Source organism: Ambystoma mexicanum, chromosome 5q (genome assembly GCF_040938575.1).
Source record: "Ambystoma mexicanum isolate Mex_15411 chromosome 5q, UKY_AmexF1_1, whole genome shotgun sequence".
In the NCBI taxonomy this organism is placed as follows: domain Eukaryota; kingdom Metazoa; phylum Chordata; class Amphibia; order Caudata; family Ambystomatidae; genus Ambystoma; species Ambystoma mexicanum.
The window spans coordinates 1140258864-1140277552 of NC_090933.1; the positions used below are offsets into that span (position 1 = coordinate 1140258864).

Genomic DNA, 18689 nt, shown 5'->3' on the forward strand with positions numbered 1-18689 from the left:
AAGACCGTCCCTTTTTGGTGACCTATCCAATTAAAATGATTTTTAATTTACTTTAACATAAAATCTTTTATAGGTTTTGGCTTTTCCAATGGGGACTCATCAAACGCCATTTCTGTTGTTTTTAGTAAGAACCCTTTCAAACCACATTCTCTTACCTTGGCTTATGTCAATCTGCAGAAGATTCAAATGAATAATTCACGGTACATTAACTGTTACATAAGATACATTAGAATAGTGATATGTTGGCATTTCCAGTGCAGACAGTGCACTATCAGAAGGCAATAATGTAGCTATCACCCCCACGTCAGCGGGCGTACATGGCTGCTAATGGCCCGCCCACTCGAGCCTAGGCTCGGGGGTGTGGGGAGGCTCTGTGTTCCCTCCTCACAAACAAGATGGCGCCACCTGGGGAAGGGCCACGGGTGGCTGGAAAATGCAGGCTGTACACAGTGTGTTCTCGCCCACATTTCCAGCCACCTGATTGGCTGACCTCTCTTCCCCGGGTGCGAATGCAGTCATGTTTCCTTTGGCTTAACATTCCAATGTTTCTTCTTTGTCAATCCTAGTTTCAAACAGAACATTTTACCCTCATTGGGTGGAATGGACTAATTGCAATAATGTACCCCTCTTTGGATCCATTAGCAGGCAGTACTGTCGCTTGGCCTTGATTAAGTGCCCTTACTTCACTCGGCCCTTTAACTTTGGCAAGTTCATTAGCAGGGTCGGACTGGGCCGAGAAATAGGCCCGGTCACCCCAAAAAAAAGTGGCCCACCCTTTGCCTCAAAAAAGTGTCCCACCCCTCGTCTCACGACCCTTGACCTCTGATGACATCACCAGAATTTATGTCATTTGACCCCACCTCAAAGTGACATCCGGGGAAGCGATGGAACACAACCTTTCCCCCTTTGACAAAACAGGAAGTGGCATAAAATAGCATTGTTCCTAAGTACACTAAATTACTGTGAATCCAAGCAGACGTCCAAGGCCAAATGATAATACGTTACTGTATAGCACTTATGCTTAAGCTCATTTTTATAGAACAAATATACATACAATATCACCCAACCTGTGTTGGTACTCGTTTACCGACCTAAGAAGGATAAAAGGCTTTTGAAAAAAATAAATATTTGAAAAAGAAAAATATTTTTTTTAACATTTTTCTTTATTCCAAAGCGGCCCAGTCATGGCCAGAAACCGGCCCCCAATCCCCAGGGACCGACCCTGGTCATTAGCACCCGGTAATGCCCTCTCCTCTACGTCAGGAGACTGTGTGCATAGCCGAAGGGGGATTTATCCCATGACTTATTGTGCTACCGACTGAAATTCATGATTTGGAATGGAGTTCTGTTATCAGCCCTGATTTGAGAAACACACTAGTGTGTCGAAACACGTGTTATCCAAAAGGGCACCATAACTATTAAAAAGATTTTGTGAATTATCAGTACCACTGTGGCGCAGTTCCTTAGTGTGGAGCATTTTTCTTTAACAGTTTTCTCAAGGGGTGGGGGTCAGAAGCCCCTTTCTGCCCCACACCAACTGCGACACCATCTTGAACTGTAAACACTAACCAGGCGCACGGAAAAGTTCTTGGTTGGTACATAACAAAACCCCACCTTTGTGGCCCAATGTAGAGAGAGACTGCTACAGAGGGTCAGGGAAGGGGAAGGCCATTTAAGTGGGTTCCGCTTATGCGCCCTGAAACCTGCATGCATATCTTGGAATTCTGTCAGGGTGCTTTCTTCCTGTCCTCTCTACACAGTTGATAACATGAGTACGAGATTGGGCCTCATTACATCTCTGGCATGGATTTTCTTTTAAGGATACCCACCAGCTGTAATGATCATTATTGCCACTGCTAATCTGAGTATCACCCCTCAGTACTCCTTTACCAGCATAAGGGGGGTTTAATGGAATGCCCCAGTGTTTTATTTACTCCTCATTCATTCTCATTTATTTTCTGCCTCGCCATCCTCATCTTGAGGATGGCGATGCAATACGCACATAACACTATTATACGTTTTTTTCATAATACGAAAAGCGCCACTGCTGGCATTTCTCTGTACTCCATTTTTAAGGCATCAGAGGCGCCCGCCCGCGTTTTCCTGACAATGTCCCATGAAAACATTTCTTTCCTGTTTTGAAGGGAAACTCTTGTGCTTCTGTTCTGTACAGGGAAAAGTATTTTTACAATAACTGGGTTTTTTACCTTTTTGGGAGCTCTTCATGACATATTTTCACTTACTAAGGCAGCCGTATTATCCCAGGAGGTATTCCCTGGGAATTCAACTGGCAGTATATACTCTCCCACGGCTGCAATGTAGTGATAAGATAAATACCCAGAGGTTCCTAAGGGCGGACCCGGGGATTTGAACCTGTGTTGCTCGTGTCGTCTAACTTCCAAGGCGAGCATGTTGCCCCTAAGCTATCCACCCTTAGTGGGTGCTAAAACAAGCAGAATTTGCTAAGTCCTGCTTATTTAAGCATCACCACCAGCCCATCTTTAACGAGGCCCAAAAGAACAGTAACATCTATTATTTACAATGTGCTTTACATAGACTACCAACGCTCACATTTTGGCCTGGTCATGTGAGTGCACAAAATGTAAGCATTGCTAATAGACATTTCTCCCTAAGATTATGGGGCGCCAGCTCTAGCCCTGACTAAGCCCCAAGATTCTGGAACCTCCTCTCCGTCAGCATCAGACTCATCCCCATTGCTTCTACAGTCCAGGAAGGAGTGCAAGACCCTCCTCTTCAAGGAACGGCTCAGCGCAAACACCGAGGTCCACACACCCTCCACTCCCCACCCTACCTGACAGTTGGTGATCTGCTTCCCACGTTTTCCTGCTCTGGTTGCCTGTGGATCCCTTGGTGCAAAATTACTCATTTCACTTGTTAGCGCCCCAATCCCTTGTTCCTCTGCTTCGCTCACTGTGTTCTTCCCCGTGAGATTGCAAAGCGCTCTGTTACTTCCCAAAGGCAAGTCTGCACTCAATGAATACCCAAATAATAAGGATAAGAACAGTCCCACATGTATACATGGCAGGCCCAGACTCCAGTGGAATTCTGGCCACATCACTGCACCTCGGCCTCTGGGATCAGCTGGCCTGCTGATGATCGTGACTACTGTTGACTCTTGCTATCTTCATCAAATCCATGGAGAACCACTTTCAGTTCCAGACAAAACTCTAGAAACTATTATGGTGAGGAAATTGACACAGCTTTCTAAACACTCCGATTGGAACTGTCTTACTGAGAGTCCCAACTGAATCTATCTCCCCAAGTGGCTTGTTGTCTCGTTGTTTTCACCTCTCTGGTGCCCCCATGTGCTCTTTGTAAAGATAGCCTTGTATTGGTCTGGCACTTACTATCCTGCCCCTTTTCCTTACACCTGTCAGCACTGCTCTTCTCCACACATCCTTTCCGTGAACTTAAGTCTCCTGGACACAGCCTGCTGCAGCAGCCACTGGAGTGACTAGGATGCAGAGTACAGCCACATCTGTCATATTTTACCAGAAACCCGAGAAGCTCAGTTAAGTCCCCTTTCTATGCTGACCATTTGCCATTCCCCGTCCCCTTTCTGTATCCAATTTACTCGCAGATCCGCTTCCGTTGACTCTTGCCAATCCTTTCTAGCACTCACAAGTCAATTCACCTTAAAGTCGGCAAATACACAAAACACCCGAAACCATCTTTTGGGGGGGGAGTCGTTTCAAAGTAAATGGAAATTGCATGCCGGGGACTTCCCAAAGTAGCACTTACGAGCTGTTGGAACTGCTGCAAAATAATAAAGCAACACACTATCAGCCCTACTCTCTAATTGTATGCTCCATATTGTAAAAAAGTAAACGGCACATAACAAAGCACGTGAGCTACACATGAGCTTCAATATGCAATGACTTTCCTACTAGAGAGTGGATGAAACACGGGGATGCAATAGGGCAGAGTGCTCTAACACCATGTGTCGATCTTGCTCAGATACAGATCAAACCGAAACTCTCAAACATCTTCTCCTAACATGTCCTTATTTTGAACTACATATGATTAAGATGTTTGGTGAAGAGAATCTTGGTGACACCAACTACTCAAGAAATGTTCTCTGGATGAGATGTATGTGGGGGAAAACAATTAAGACTTACATTTTAATGATGCTGTCTTTTCTAGAAAGGTATGTAGATGTTTGACATTTGTTTGAACTAAACCCAAATCTTCAAAATCGTTTTTGTAAAGGTTTTGTATAAACATATGCAAAGAAATAATAAACAGTAAACAGCACCTACAAATTACGCGTTGCAGACGCTGTTAACTAATGGATACTGGAATCTGCCTTCTCTTTAGCAGGTGCTAATTGAACGCAGATTCCATAGGAATCCATTTATTTTACACCTGCATTAAAAATGTTTTGGAGGCGTAAAATATGGTGCTCTTCCAAGACCAAGGGTAAAAGCGTGGCGGAAATGTAGACTCTGCTTTGTGCCAACCCCTACACTTAGGAAAAGGACGAAGCACAACATTAGGGCATCACACATTAATTTACGCTTTCAATTTGTGCTCCAGGCAGCTTCAAAATGATCCCCATTGTGGTTTACTTATTTTCTCATATGCAATCAAAACCTCGATTCAGTGAAAAATAGTAGTTGTCCAACAAATCCACCAGATGGCAACAGAGTACAGGGAATGTTTAACATAAATGTTATGGGATGGAGCAGGACATTTTGATGTGAGCGGTTCGGCGCGGACCGTTTTGGCGCGGCCGTTTCGAAGCAGGAGCCGGTTAGGCGCGGCAGCCGGGGCCGAACTGGCCGCACAGAAATGTCCTGCTGAACTGACCGCACAGAAATGTCCTGCTCTGATATGGAGACCTCAGGGAGAGTGGCTATCAGGACTCAAAGGCGGAGCGAGTCTGCAAGCATCGCACCTCTAGCAAGCCTAGTCCACGTTGCAGCATTATTGCAGGGCTATGATCCTGATGTCCCTTCCTGTGCCATGCAGAGAAAAACTTCAGCTAAGTACACCAAAAGGGAGTCAAGATTAATTTGGACCCGGTTCCAATAGACATTAATTAGCAATAATCATTGAAACAAGTCTGTTGTTTGAAATTCTGTTTAACTGACAAAAGACCAGGCGAGGATCAAGCCATATTTTTGCACTTGCCCCAATCTCCTTTTTTATTGTTGTAATAAGTCTCTCTGATGAATGACCCCCTCAGACCACCTGAGGCCATCTGAAAAATCTGGGGCTAAGATTGATTCTTGAAATAAGGTGTTATGGCCTCCAGAGTTCCATGATAGAATGACAAAATACTTTGTTAAAGCAGCTTCACGCATGCTCTACTATGAACAATGTCCGATTGCAGGACTGAAGGAAGGCAGTCCAGTCCAGTCCATATTGATGGTATCGTAATTTTATCTGCCTTCAGCAAATTGAACTATCCTTTTTTTACTGTTGTCACTATGACAAGATGTTTGAAGTCCTCTAGAGTTTTGGTGTTCAAGTAAATTTTGTTCTAATGAATGGATATTGTGTGCGGGTCTATAGATGCGATAAGCTTATTCCATGGGGCTCCATGGGGAAAATTAACAAATCATATTCCGGTGCCAAGAAGCTACTGGTCTCTTCAAGCAGAATATCAGAAATATCGATTTTGAACGCGCCAAAATAATATCTGTTTGGGAGTCGTCCATAAATTCTATCAGCTCCACGTCTTTAATATTGATATTCCTGAGATGGGGTATTTCATAAAACAATGAATAATGTTTGATCTATTAAGGATTGTAAAGGGTATTTGGACAATTAAAAATTCCGAGCCCCATCGTAATGGGCGCGCAAGAGGTTTGTCTTCCTTTAAATTTTATGAAACTCAACCATAACCATAACCATCAATAAGCTTGAGCAGGCATTGGGTCTTGGAAATGACAGTCGGTAGGGAGCCAGAGTAAAATTGTCAATTAGGTGGAGACTCAGTAAATGCAGCCTCCCTTCTGCTAAGCGACTCTCCTTCATCTAGAGCGTTCCCTTCATTAGGCTGTAGAGACCCAACTCCCTCCTGATTGGGGGGTTTAGATCACCCACTGGTGTTTTACTAGATTCTTTAGAATTGTTCCCCCCGCCCCCTTCCTCTTTTTGGGAAGATCTTCATTGGGGTGTCACTGGACATAGCCCCGTCCCTTTTCTCAGGTTCTAGTAACTTTGGTCGTAACATTACCTTTTTGTTTTAGAGAGCATACACATTTTCTTGAGAGTTTCTTTAGGCACACAGCTGGCTTTCCTGATTCTTCATCTTTTTTTGTTCTTGGATACTTCAAAGGTTTCAGAGATTTCCATTCCAATAAGTGCAATCATCAATACCAGTGCACTGCTCGTATTTTCTGCATTTGCAGAAGATGGGGCATTCCGTGGAGCGTATTTAATGGTCCTTATATCTTCTTTCTTATGACCAGCACTCACCTGCTGCTGCTAGTTCATTTTGGAATGGAGTTCCTTAATTGAAAGTAACTTACTATCCCAATCATCTAGCTTCCATTCTATCTCAACAAGACTAGAAGTATGTAATGTTAGTTCTATACTGATATTTGCATATCATTTTTTCAGAGAATTGAACACCTTGATCAGGGCTGAGATCGAATTGGGCACCAGCTTTGTGGGATCCCGCAGGGCCTTCATCCTATAAAGGCGTTGAATTCTTATCACACAAGGACCATTGCTCAGTGAAACATTCTGGAGAAAGCGATATGTTCGAATGATTAGTCCAGTTATCAGAAACAAATCGAAAGGGTATCAGATAAGGATCAACTATGGTATGATTGAATAGGTGCCTCAATCAGATGTTTCAAATCAAAAGCTTTCTGGTTATTTGTTGCTGGAAGCATGGAGCCAGGTGTGTTTGAAAACTCTAAATCTAATAGTGGGACCAGGAGAAATTGGATGCAACCTAGCAGCTGTGAGAGGCTGTTTGTTGCCAGAGGCTTAGTTAAATAGTCTGGGCAAATAATGTTGCCAGTACTTTTCGCTGGAAAATAATCTGTGATTCTGGAGTTGGGGGCTCTTGGTAATAATTAGAGCCGCAATATGGAAAATGTCCTCCTTTACGGTCATGGAAGGGACCAAGGGCTCTTAATTAGCGCCTGTGGTAAAGCTGAAACAGAAGACTCTGGAGAGCTGGAGCAATGCTGCTTAATAGATTGGCTGCAAAGACTTTACACAGAGCTCGCATTACAACCAAAAGCTGATATGCAATAGGATGTAAAAAGGGACTCTGCTTGCCTGCACCCCTGCTCAGATTGCATCAACGGCACTTAGCTTGTGCACTTTGTGTAAAGCTAAACATTTTGTAAGGTTTGCCTGTCTATACAGGTGAAGGCAATATTTCAGGTCATGTCACCAGTACAGCAAACAGTGTCATACCGACGTGCTGCAGTATGTGGAGGAAATGGCGACTGGGTAAGACTGTTTCACAACGTTACACATGGGAAGCAGGGGTAGCGCTCTAGTCTTTCTATCAAGATGGCCGCTCACTGTTTATTGCAGTCCCAGACTGGCAGCGCACTGCGTTGCAGCCCTTCCTCATTTCTATGGGTAAGACGCTAGTTTCTTGCTTCCCCTCCATGCTTCTTTCCCTCTTTACCTATGCCTCTTCTTGCTCTGAGCAGGTTAACTCCCTTTCTTCTGGAGCTCCCCCTTTCTTGCTACCGTCCACGGAACTCCTTTGTGACTCTGTTCTGCTGACTTCCCTTCATCTACGAAGATAGCCGTCCACCCTTCCTTTAAGGTCGCATTCAGCTATTATCAGAAGAAGTTTTCACAGTCTCGGGTTTGTTCTGCCTTAAGGCTTTTTACCTGCTCGGGTTGTCCCCCAGGGGTCCGCCATCCTTGGTTTGTTCCCTAAATCAAGCGTGGTGGCCTCCAACGGGGACAGACCTTATCTCCACTCCAGCAGACGGACCGTCAAAGACACAAAGAAAAAGAAGACAATGGAAGTCGCCTTAGATTCTGCAGGTGAGGATATCAAGGATTCCAAGTTCGGATTTGAGAAACAGCATCCGATCAGCATAAACTGCACTTGGCTAGTGCACTTTGCAAGGTGACAAAGATATTGTAAGGCACCCCCTCAGCACAGGTGAAGGTAATCTTCCAGATCAGGTCACCAGCACAGCAAACAGCATTTGATCTTCTTTAACTGCACTTGGCTGGCTAGTATGCATTATGTACTTACTGATTGAAGCCTACAACACTTTTATCACAGGCATTTATGTCAAATATAAAGATCGGTGGTTACACATATGTTCCCAAAGCACTATTTGATGTATTGGAAAGTAGCCAGGAACCCTCATTGGGTCTATTTGTCACTTACTCTTTCTTATAGGGGCATTTCGTAAAAGTACAATAGGAAATGATGTTTAGGATTATCCTAGGCTTTGATAATTTGTGTGAGAGAGAGAGTGCTAGCTTGGCATATGATATGCCATGGACAGCTAGTATTTACATAAAATCTGACGATTAATTAAACTAATCAAGAATTTAGGACACTATGGTGCTCTGTTTAGGCACCAATATGGCACTAGTCTCAGTTGAATATAAGAGTCTGGAGGGCATCAGGGATCCACTGTTACTTCCTAGATGACCCATTGCATGGTCCACAATTGTGGAGCCTGGACGTTTGTCCTAGGTTGGGGTAACCTCAGGCAGGGTCCTTATTGCAATGTTGTAGAAACCTTTTGCGTGTACCATTATAGAAAAAAAAAGAAAACAAGAAGGTGACATGCAGCGTAACTCCCTTTGTGGATGACGTTCTTTACTAATCCATACGTGTGCATTGGTAAGTGCATACAGGAGTGCTACCAGGATCTGTAAGGAACTTTAGCCAGGCAAATGTCTCCTGTTATTGTGTGTCATGGTTTTGTGTAGTTGGATAGGTTTGTGTTGGGAGAATGGGGTGTGCTCCTGGAATATGTGTGGAGATTGAAGACATTTGTACTGGCAGCTTGGGAGGGGGGGAGTCTTCATATATGAACAGGTATTAATGTTTACATTATATAACCAAAAAACTGATACACATTGCTGTTGTTTTTCCTCTAGGTTTCCGGATACATTCCAGTCATTCAGTTCTTTCAGAAAAATGTTTCCAGAGGTTTCTGGATATTGCTATTGTGCAGATAGCCTGGGACGGGAGTTGGCAGGCACCGGTAAGTGTATCACCGAGCTGGGGCTGTGCCATCTGGACGGATGGGCAGAGGACCATCTGTCTGTCTTGTGGAAGTTACCTATTCAAAACACACACACCTTTGCCTCCAACAAGTGGTTGGGGAAAGGGTCCTGCTAGCTGCATGGCCAACAGAAAGTCAGTTGGCCATAGCAATATACTGCTGCTCTTCCCCGAATCATGGCCTGCATCCAAGGTAGAAACTCTGACAGCTTTTAAGGGTGTTGGTACAAGGATGGTCTCAGGATTCCTGGAGGGAGAGAGGGGGCTTTGTTTTTACCAGGACTGGGAAACCCAAGGGACAAGAGGGGTGTCAAGGAAACAAGCAGTGTGTTTGATACACAATTTACATGCCTGTCCCAAATCTCAGACAAAAGTATGGTTCACAGCTGCCCAGCCCCCTTTAAATGGTTTTGAATCTGTAAGCCCTTCCTGTGAAAACAAGGAAATAATATGAGGCAGGGTAACCAAAAAGGAAACACACCAAACACAGGTTACAAAGGAACATACAAAGTACTTTATTTTATACTGAATCCAGTTACAAAAGAACAGAACAAAATTCAGATAGCTATCGACCCTCAGTACAACACAGCGAACTCCGGCGTGGTTCAGTGTGCTCAGTGAGTGCAAATATTCATTGAAACAGTCAGGCCTTTATACATTTCAAGCCTGCTGTTCAGCCCTCCTTTGGGTTAACCATTCCATAAATAAGTTACTGCTCTAGGGTCCCTTGCCAGGTCAAATCTAGTTCATCTTAGGTTTATACATTAACAAGAAGAAATGGTAATAATGTAAGCTCTAGGCCTAACATTACAATGCGTGACTTAATTTATACAATATAGTTAAGCAGGTGTTCTCATTCAAATATAGATCAGTTTCGGTGATACAGGTAATCCATTGCACACAGGTCAGCAGAAGGACAAGGTCTCAGCTCATGACCCTAACAAGTGGCCTGCAGGCAAGTTATACATTAGCTGTACAGAGGTCATGAAAATCGAGTTCTGTTCTGAATAACATAGGCTACCATTTTAGCTCACATGGTGACTTTATAGAGCAAGAAAATCTAAAATCGCGGCTTGACCCAAAATGACAGTTTACATGGTTTCTAAGGTCAGGACCTTGCAATGCGAGTTTATTCACATGTAGTTTATAAGCAGCTTGTTAGCAGCTTGGCGTAGGCCAATATACATATATTCATAGCAATAGGAGGCACGATATAATTTCTAGTTTGACAAACCCTCCTTTTGGCCTATGCCAAGTGCTAAACTACTTCTGATCTCAAATAACTCCATGTGTCATCATCCATACACCCTGAATAGCTGTCAGAAATATCTATCGCCATTAGATCTTTTACTAAGATCTCTTTCAGTACATACTCCTTAGAGGTTTTATCCGGGGCATACACTTTATGTCCTATTGTACCTATCGCCTGAGCGCAACATCCCCCTAGCATTGAACATATACTTGGTAGACATTGGATACAACAACAAAGAAATAGCAGAATTCCCAAAATAATCAGCAAGACTGAAAGCACTTTCCAACCCCAAGACCGTAAGAAGTCCCAGAACCAAGCGCTAAGATCCCAATTTCCCTCGGGAACATGCACTTCTGAACTAAGAATGTGCAGATTCTGTATTGCCTTAAAAATAGTTGGGGAGGAACCAGTACGAAAACACAGCAAGCGGACCCCACTAGTTTACATACTCCACCACGTTCAGCCAGAATGACATCTAATGCCATCCGGTTCTGAAGCGCTACCAATCTGATCGCTTTCTGCTCTAAAGTCATATTATAGAGTATATCTGTGGTCCGGTTGATGGTTCTCGCCAGTACTCTCGCTAGTTTCCTGATATCCTCGGAATTCGCTATCTGCCCAAAGAATGGAAGGAATGATTTCGCTACATCTCCTAAAACCTGTGCTGGAGTGTCGCCATTCTCGTCCCGCCGTGGACGAGCCTTCGAAACCTCTACAGTACTTACTATGAACACCCCAGGTAACAGGATTCCATTTTAAAGGAAATCAAAGATTGGAAAGGACGAAACAGTCTATCAGAAGGCCTAATAGAAGCAATATTAAGCTTACTCCTATTTGCGAAAAGCGAACATCCCAGGGGAGTCAGAACACGTTTCTCAAAACTATTCAAATTAGTGCCATCAAAGTTCCCCGAGATGCTATCGTTCCATCGGCCAAAGAACAGTGCTCTAAGTGAAGCATAACAAGCAGTTGTCAAAGGTAAAGGGTGAATATACCAACCTAGCCCCTTATCCCCATGTTGCGGTAAATGCGAGCAGATCCAACAATTGGTTCTGTTAAAGATTGCATGGCTAGCATTCATAATTAGAAGTAGAGGGTTATTTTGATAATTCCATCTATGCAAAAGATCTCTAGGTGACAAGGTATGTAGTTGCACAGAAGGAGTGGGAACAACAGTTATATTTTCAACAGGTAGGAAATCATTCAAAGGGTACATTCTCTCCAAATACCAAAACCCACAACCAACAGTTACTAAAAGTCCCGTGATTATCACCAGTAGACAACAAAACGTTTTCGTGGCCCCCATACATATCTGCTCATTGTCTCTCCTAGTCACATTTTTGTCCAAAAGTTCAGTACGAACGGTAGCGGATGCGGGCATTGTCGTCTTCAATCGAGAAACACCAATTGTTCGCTTGCTGGTGACTCCGGTCGCGTGTCTTCTTAATGTCTTTTCCCACAACCCTTAGCCAGCAGAACCCTATATGCAATTGGGCCAAAAAAAGGCAAGCCCTCAAATTCTTTCAATTGTACAGCAAGAGCCGTATTACAAACCTATCTCCTTGGGCGGAGATTATACTTCACAGTTTCCGGTGCAAAAGAATCAGCAGACAGGATGTCGTCACTTCCCACAGGAGGTGGCGAGTGAACGGAAGTTGGATCAGAAGATGGATGATCCACAAACGATGCAGTGGGAGAGCAAGGAGGCAAGATGGCCGTTTTGTCGGGCCTTACAACTTCCGGAACGGCCTCCGATACTCTCTCTCCACCGTCTGCCGTTTCGGGTACGTTGGCTTCAATGTCGGAAAGGGGTTCTGCGTCTTCTGTATCGTATGGCACTGGGTGTGGGATCTGTTTGGTGTGGCTGCCGTGGATCCAGTGGCGACGTCCTCCTACCCGCACCGCAGTCTCAGTGACCAGGAGCACCTGGTAGGGGCCTCTCCAACGTGGTGCGAGGCAAGACACTCTATCGAAGGATTTAACGAGGATCCAATCCCCTGGTCGTAGACTGTGACTGGGGCCCTCATACCTCACCGACAATGCCTCTCGCACCTGGTGATAAATTGAAAACAGGTTTTTAGTCAATTGGTTACAATAGTCGGAGAGAAGTACATTTTCTACATCGCGCAATGCGCAGCTTTTAGGCAAACCGCAAATATTAGCAGGTCTCCCCATTACCACCTCAAAGGGAGAGAGCCCAGCCTTAGTTTGAGGGGTTGTCCGCATTGAAAGTAACACGATCGGTAAGGCGTCCGGCCATTTTAGTTTGGTGCCGGCACACGTCTTAGCGAGCTTGTTTTTTATGATACCATTGTGTCTTTCCACTAATCCGGCGCTCTGAGAATGTCTGGCCGAATGGAATCGTTTGTCAATTTGCAATGCCGTACATATCTGTAGAATTACAGCAGCGATAAAATGCGGACCATTATCCGACCAGATAACTCTTGGCAAACCGAACCGTGGGAAGAATTCCTTTAACATGGTCTTTGCAGTGGTCATGGCTGTAGCGTCTTTAACAGGGAAAGCCTCGACCCACTTACTTAAGGCGCAAATGACCACAAGGACATATTTTAGATTGTTACATCACTCCATTTCAATAAAGTCAAAGTGAATCACTTCAAACAGGACAGAAGGAGGCCCAAAGCTACCTCTTGGAGTTGCTGTCCCCTTTCCCACATTGTGTTGTAGGCAAATCATGCAATTTTGGACATAATGATGGGCAGTTTTTGAAATCTTATCATTTACCCAGACTTTCTCTAACATTCTCGTGATCTGTTGAGCGCACACATGTGTGGGACCGTGTGCCATAGTAACCATCATTACTATATAGGCATTAGGAAGCAACCATTTCCCTTCAACCATGTCCACCCAACACCCATCATCATCGAGTTTCCCCAAGCCCTCAGCCCACCTCTTGGATTCTTCTAATGTGGCATCGGCTTGGATATCCCGTACAGACCCAACACCCTCATCCATTGCATAGGCATCTAAAGTCTCCCTTGAAGCATACATCTCCGTGAAGAGATCAGAGGCAGTTTGTCTAGCTATTTGATCAGCGAAAGCATTCCCTTTCCCTACATCATCTATAATCTTGCGATGTGCTGCGCACTTAATGATTGCTAACTGACTAGGGAGCGCAAGCGCTGAAAGCAATTGTACTATTAGGGAGCCATGTTGGATCTTGGTGCCATGCGAAGTTAAAAACCCTCTCTCTGACCAAAGTCTCCAAAAGTTGTGAGCCACCCCAAAGGCATACTGGCTATCAGTATATATGTTTACTGTTAGCCCTTCGGAAAGCTCACAAGCTCGAGTCAATGCTATAATCTCTGCGGCCTGCGCAGAGTTATGCGTAATTCTCTTGGTCTCCACAACCGCACTCAATGTAGTGACTGCATAAGCAGCTGTGGATGTACCATCCAGTAGTTTGAAGCAGGAGCCATCACAAAACAGCTCCCCTTGTGGGTTATCCAAAGGAGTGTCCCTCAAATCAACTCTGCCTTTTGTATCTTGTTCAGTAGTATACAGGCAGTCATGTGACTCTTCGTCACCGCAAACAGTATTTTGTGGGAAAGGTAGGAGTTCAGCCGGATTAAGAACGCAGCACCTCCTAATTTGAATGTGGGGAGCAAACAAGATTAATTCATATCTTGTCAGTCGTGCAGAAGTGAGGTGTTGCGTTTGGGTTTTGTTCAATAGAATATCTACAGAGTGAGGCACCATCAGGGTTAAATCATGGCCTAGGACCTTTCCCTCACTCTGTTTTACAGACGCAGCAGCAGCAGCGACAGCGCACAAACATCTTGGCAAAGCGCATGCAACAGGATCAAGGGCGGAAGAGTAGTAAACGCATGGCCTATTCTTCCCTCCATGTTCCTGCGTTAATACAGCCAAAGCACATCCATCACATTCATGCACAAACGACACAAAGGCCTTCTCATAGTTCGGTGTGCCCAAAACTGGCGCCAAACATAATGCAGTCTTGAGCAACTCGAATGAATGTTGATGCTCCGTATTCCATGGCAATGGCGAAGAAATACCCTTCTTCGTCAAGGCCAACATTGGTTTTATCACTAGTGAGAAGTTTGGGATCCATAACCTACAGTAAGAAGCCATACCTATTAAGGCTCTAACTTCCTTTTGTGTATTTGGGACAGACATGCCAGAAATGTGTTTTATTCTTTCAGGTGTCAATCTTCTTCCCTCCTTTGACAGGAGATAGCCTAAATAGGCGACCCCCTGGCAACAATATTGAAACTTTTTAAGCGAAGCTTTGTGACCATGCTTAGCTAGATGGATGAGCAACAACACAGTGCCCTCTTTACAAGAGCTCTCAGAGTCAGCGGCTAAAAGCAAATCATCAACATATTGAAGCAACGTACAAGTAGGGGGCAATCCAAGGGTATCAAGCTGCTCTTTCAAAGCCCTACTATAAATACTAGGACTCTCAGTATAACCTTGAGGTGCACGAGTAAATGTGAATGAGCGTCCCCCTAAGGTGAACGCAAACAAGTATCTACTATCCTCATGTATAGGAATACTGAAGAAAGCATTCTTTAGGTCCACAACACTGAAGTGAGTAGCCGTAGCTGGAATCATGGTTAATATTGTCGTCACATCAGGCACAATTGGAAATTGCGGAGTGACGACTTTATTAATGGCACGTAAATCAATTATAAAACGAAATGGAATTGCATTATCACCTTTTTTGTACACAGGTAAAATCGGACTATTGCACAAACTTCCTGCAATCTCCTCAATCACCCCACGATGCACAAAATCGGAAACAATGCTCTTCAAAGCTCGCTCGCCTTCAACTGAGATCTTATACTGTGGAATACGGGGCAGCTTAATTCCATGTTTCAAAACAATTTTAACAGGCTCAATCTGCAAAACACCAACATCATTGTCATCTACTGCCCACAAACACTCTGGTACATTACTGAATTCTGGCGGCAAAGGTCTAGTCAAGAATTGCAAAACAGAACATTGCTGTGGTGAAATCGTCAAACGCACTCCATCAGAAGAACAATGAATTACCGCATTTAATTCCTTCAACAGATTCAACCCCAGCAAATTCTCTCCACAATTCGAAGTCAAGAGAAATGGACAGTGGTCCGTAAAGGGACCCAAAGAAATAGGTACCGGTGAAGAAACCGGACAAACAACTGGTGTGCCAGAATACCCTACAGAAACATTGGTTTGCCCTGACAGTGGAATGTTTGGAACCCGAGAATGATCAATGGAGCACTTCTGTGCTCCAGTGTCTATCAAAAATGGATGTTTCCTATTTCCCACTACCATTTCAACGTAGGGACCTTTCTGATTAACGGGAATAGGTGTAGGTTCCAAACCCTCTTTCGGGCAATCCTAACGAAACAAAATATCATCAAAAGGAAGCTCTTCAGATAGATATGCAGCAGAAGGATGATCAAATATGTTTCTAGTATCCACACTCGAAGTCTGATTATCCTGTGAAAAAGGTTGTTGGGGATCCTGCGAAAACTGGCCTCTACCAGGGCCCCCTACACCCGGGCGACCTCTGGATCGTCTACCCATATTTCCAAATGTGTTATTCGACCTCTGTCGAAGGACGGGGCATTGTGCACGCCAATGACCCTCCTGGCAACAATAGGCACACTGGTTAATATTCACAGGACCCAAGGGCACATTCCCTTGTGGAACATACTGACCTCTAATCTGCGAACTACCTCCTCTGGGGCCTCTAACAATTTGCTGTAACAATACTTTAGTCTTCAAATCACCTTTTCTCTTCTCGACTCTATCTTTTTCATTATTGACACGGTTCTGGTAGTACTGAGCCATGTGCAGTACTTCTGATTGGGATTTCACCTGCCAAGCGCTCTCAGAAGACATAATTTGTGACTGGATGTCAGGCAGCAATCCACGTACAAATTTGTCCACAAATAATCTTTTCCCAGACTCTGTGCCTAAGTCTTGTCCACTGAAATCCGAGAATACCTGTTCGAACCTATTAAAGAACTCGGTAGCACCCTCAGATTTTCCTTGGACACAGGCCGTAAGCTCGTCTCAAATAATTCTCTTTTCGGGGATTATAGTTTTCAGTTTTGCAATTATTCTGTCAGGCAAAGTTAGTATCACCTGAGGTGGTCTCTCACCAGCTGGCCTTTCCCCATCAAGCCTAACTATGTTAGCCCATGTATCTCCCAACCCTGGTACATCGTCTATAGTTCTAACTTGTTTCCACAAATCTACAGGCAGGAGTACAGGGAATAGCAAATCAATGTGGCTTAGGGTAAACACTGAGGACTGCAAAATGGACTCTATCTCTTTATAGAACCCTGTCAGATTTTTCCTAATGTCAGGAATAGTTTGTCTAATAGTATTCACTCCCTGTCGTGAAAACGGGACGTGAACAAACTGCGATACATAATGTGCAGGAATGTCCACAGCAGGTGTACCTGCTGCAGCATTAGCAGGAATCTCAACCTTTGGGACAAATGTCGGAGGAACCACTCTCATAGGCAACTGAGATGTAGGCAATTCCGAACGCTTACTAAGCACCAGAGCTAAGTCGAGCACTAAAGCAGTTGAAGAAGTGTCAAGTGAAAAAGCTCTCTTATAAATGCTCAATAACTCTGTGGGACAACTAACCTTTCTCTTTAAACATTCATCCTGCAGGTACTCTACCATTACCTGTATCACTTTCCTCTGCATTTCTAGCGTATGTTGACTGTATGTGTCATATACCTCAACTGGAGTTATCGATATGTCTGAAATCCATCTAATCGCATCTTTTGTACAAATTCGCGCCTCCTCAGATGTCGATTTATGACACGGAAGAAATAGTTTCTGTACATACATACTTTCTTCTTCGTCATCCTCATTCCGTAACCTTTCCAACTCCTTTCTATACTCAAATATCCTCTCAACATGCTCATGTACCTTCTCCACAGTGTCTCTTGAAAACGCTAAAGTATTCAGGTCCCTCAACCTTTGTGGGCATTATTTAATTTACCCCACATTACACATAAATGAATCCCTAAACCTTCAATGAAAACATTTTTCTCAGGAAAATTATCCATATTAGAAAGTGTGGCAAGAACATTAGCTCGACCATCTCTCTCCATACAATGCTTAGCCCATGCAAACAAATCCTGTTTCTTTTCTGTAGGAACAGTATTACGAGTAACAATCCTCGACCCCGCACCCTGATCAACTACAAGCGGTACAGAACTACTTGGGAGTGAGGGTGCAGGCAAATTCAATGGAGGTACTATTACTGGTGCAATGGGAAGAGGCAGAGGAGCAGGTGGAGGAACAACAACCGGAGGAATAGGAACAACAGGTTGAGCAGGAAGAGCAGGAATAACAGCAGGAATAGGTACAGCAGGAGGAAGAGGAACATACGGAGGTGGTGCAGAGGTACCAGGCCTTCGTTCATTTAACAATTTGTCGATAAAATCATCAGAAACATGAAGATCTTTAGAAGGATAGATTTTCTGAATACCGAGTGAGAAAGCCCTGTCCATATTCCTAACCGACTCAGACTGTTTGTCCTGATCATATAACAACGCCTTTTCAGCATTTGTTTTATGACGGCGCACATGTTTTTCCCTACTTTTAAGCTGCTGCAACGCTTCTCTTTTCCAATTTTGCAAAATATCAAATGCTGCAGGTCTGGCCTTCTTTTTTAACAAGACTGACTCTAAATATTCAATACGAGGGATCTCAAAACTACCATTGACTGGCCACTGAAGTTCGGAGGCATGTCTGGTTTGTCTGTGCCAAATTTTATTAAATACTACACTTCCAATGCCATGCTTACAGTACATAGTACATGCCGGTGACCCCTCCTGCGGTGCCGGATGGCTAAATTCCAAAGATTGTCTATCGCTGCGGAATAATGCCCTAAAGCAGCTAGACAATTTCCCAGGCATTTCTCAAATACTCGGTGTTACCTGGTCAATAATTGTGTCTGCAGATACAATGCACCAAATTCAAATTGTCAGGGTTGAATTAAGAGTCGGGTAACGACTCACCTGACCAAACCTAAGGAGGACCGATCGGTTTACAAAGGACTTACCTAACAAATTTTACCTTGTGTATGGTGATTTCGGCAGATCTGCCCACCTCAAAAAATTGACCCTCGTCAAGATGCCGTCTCAGACCACACGGCTATCGTCCAGGGAACGGATCGTGCAGCGCTGTTGAGGTGTCGCGTCTCGTTCAGTCGGGCCCGTTATGTCACACCGT

The 18689-nt window shown here is 44.2% G+C and overlaps 1 protein-coding gene across 1 annotated transcript in view; it reads left to right on the top strand.

The window, feature by feature from the left end:
• The window catches only part of TG (thyroglobulin), a 1030738-nt gene that overhangs the window by 65873 nt on the left and 946176 nt on the right, over positions 1–18689 (top strand). The window contains exon 6 of the mRNA XM_069622147.1: positions 9076–9182. Coding sequence (XP_069478248.1) covers positions 9076–9182 — 107 coding nt within the window. The remainder of the gene's footprint in view (positions 1–9075; positions 9183–18689) is intronic.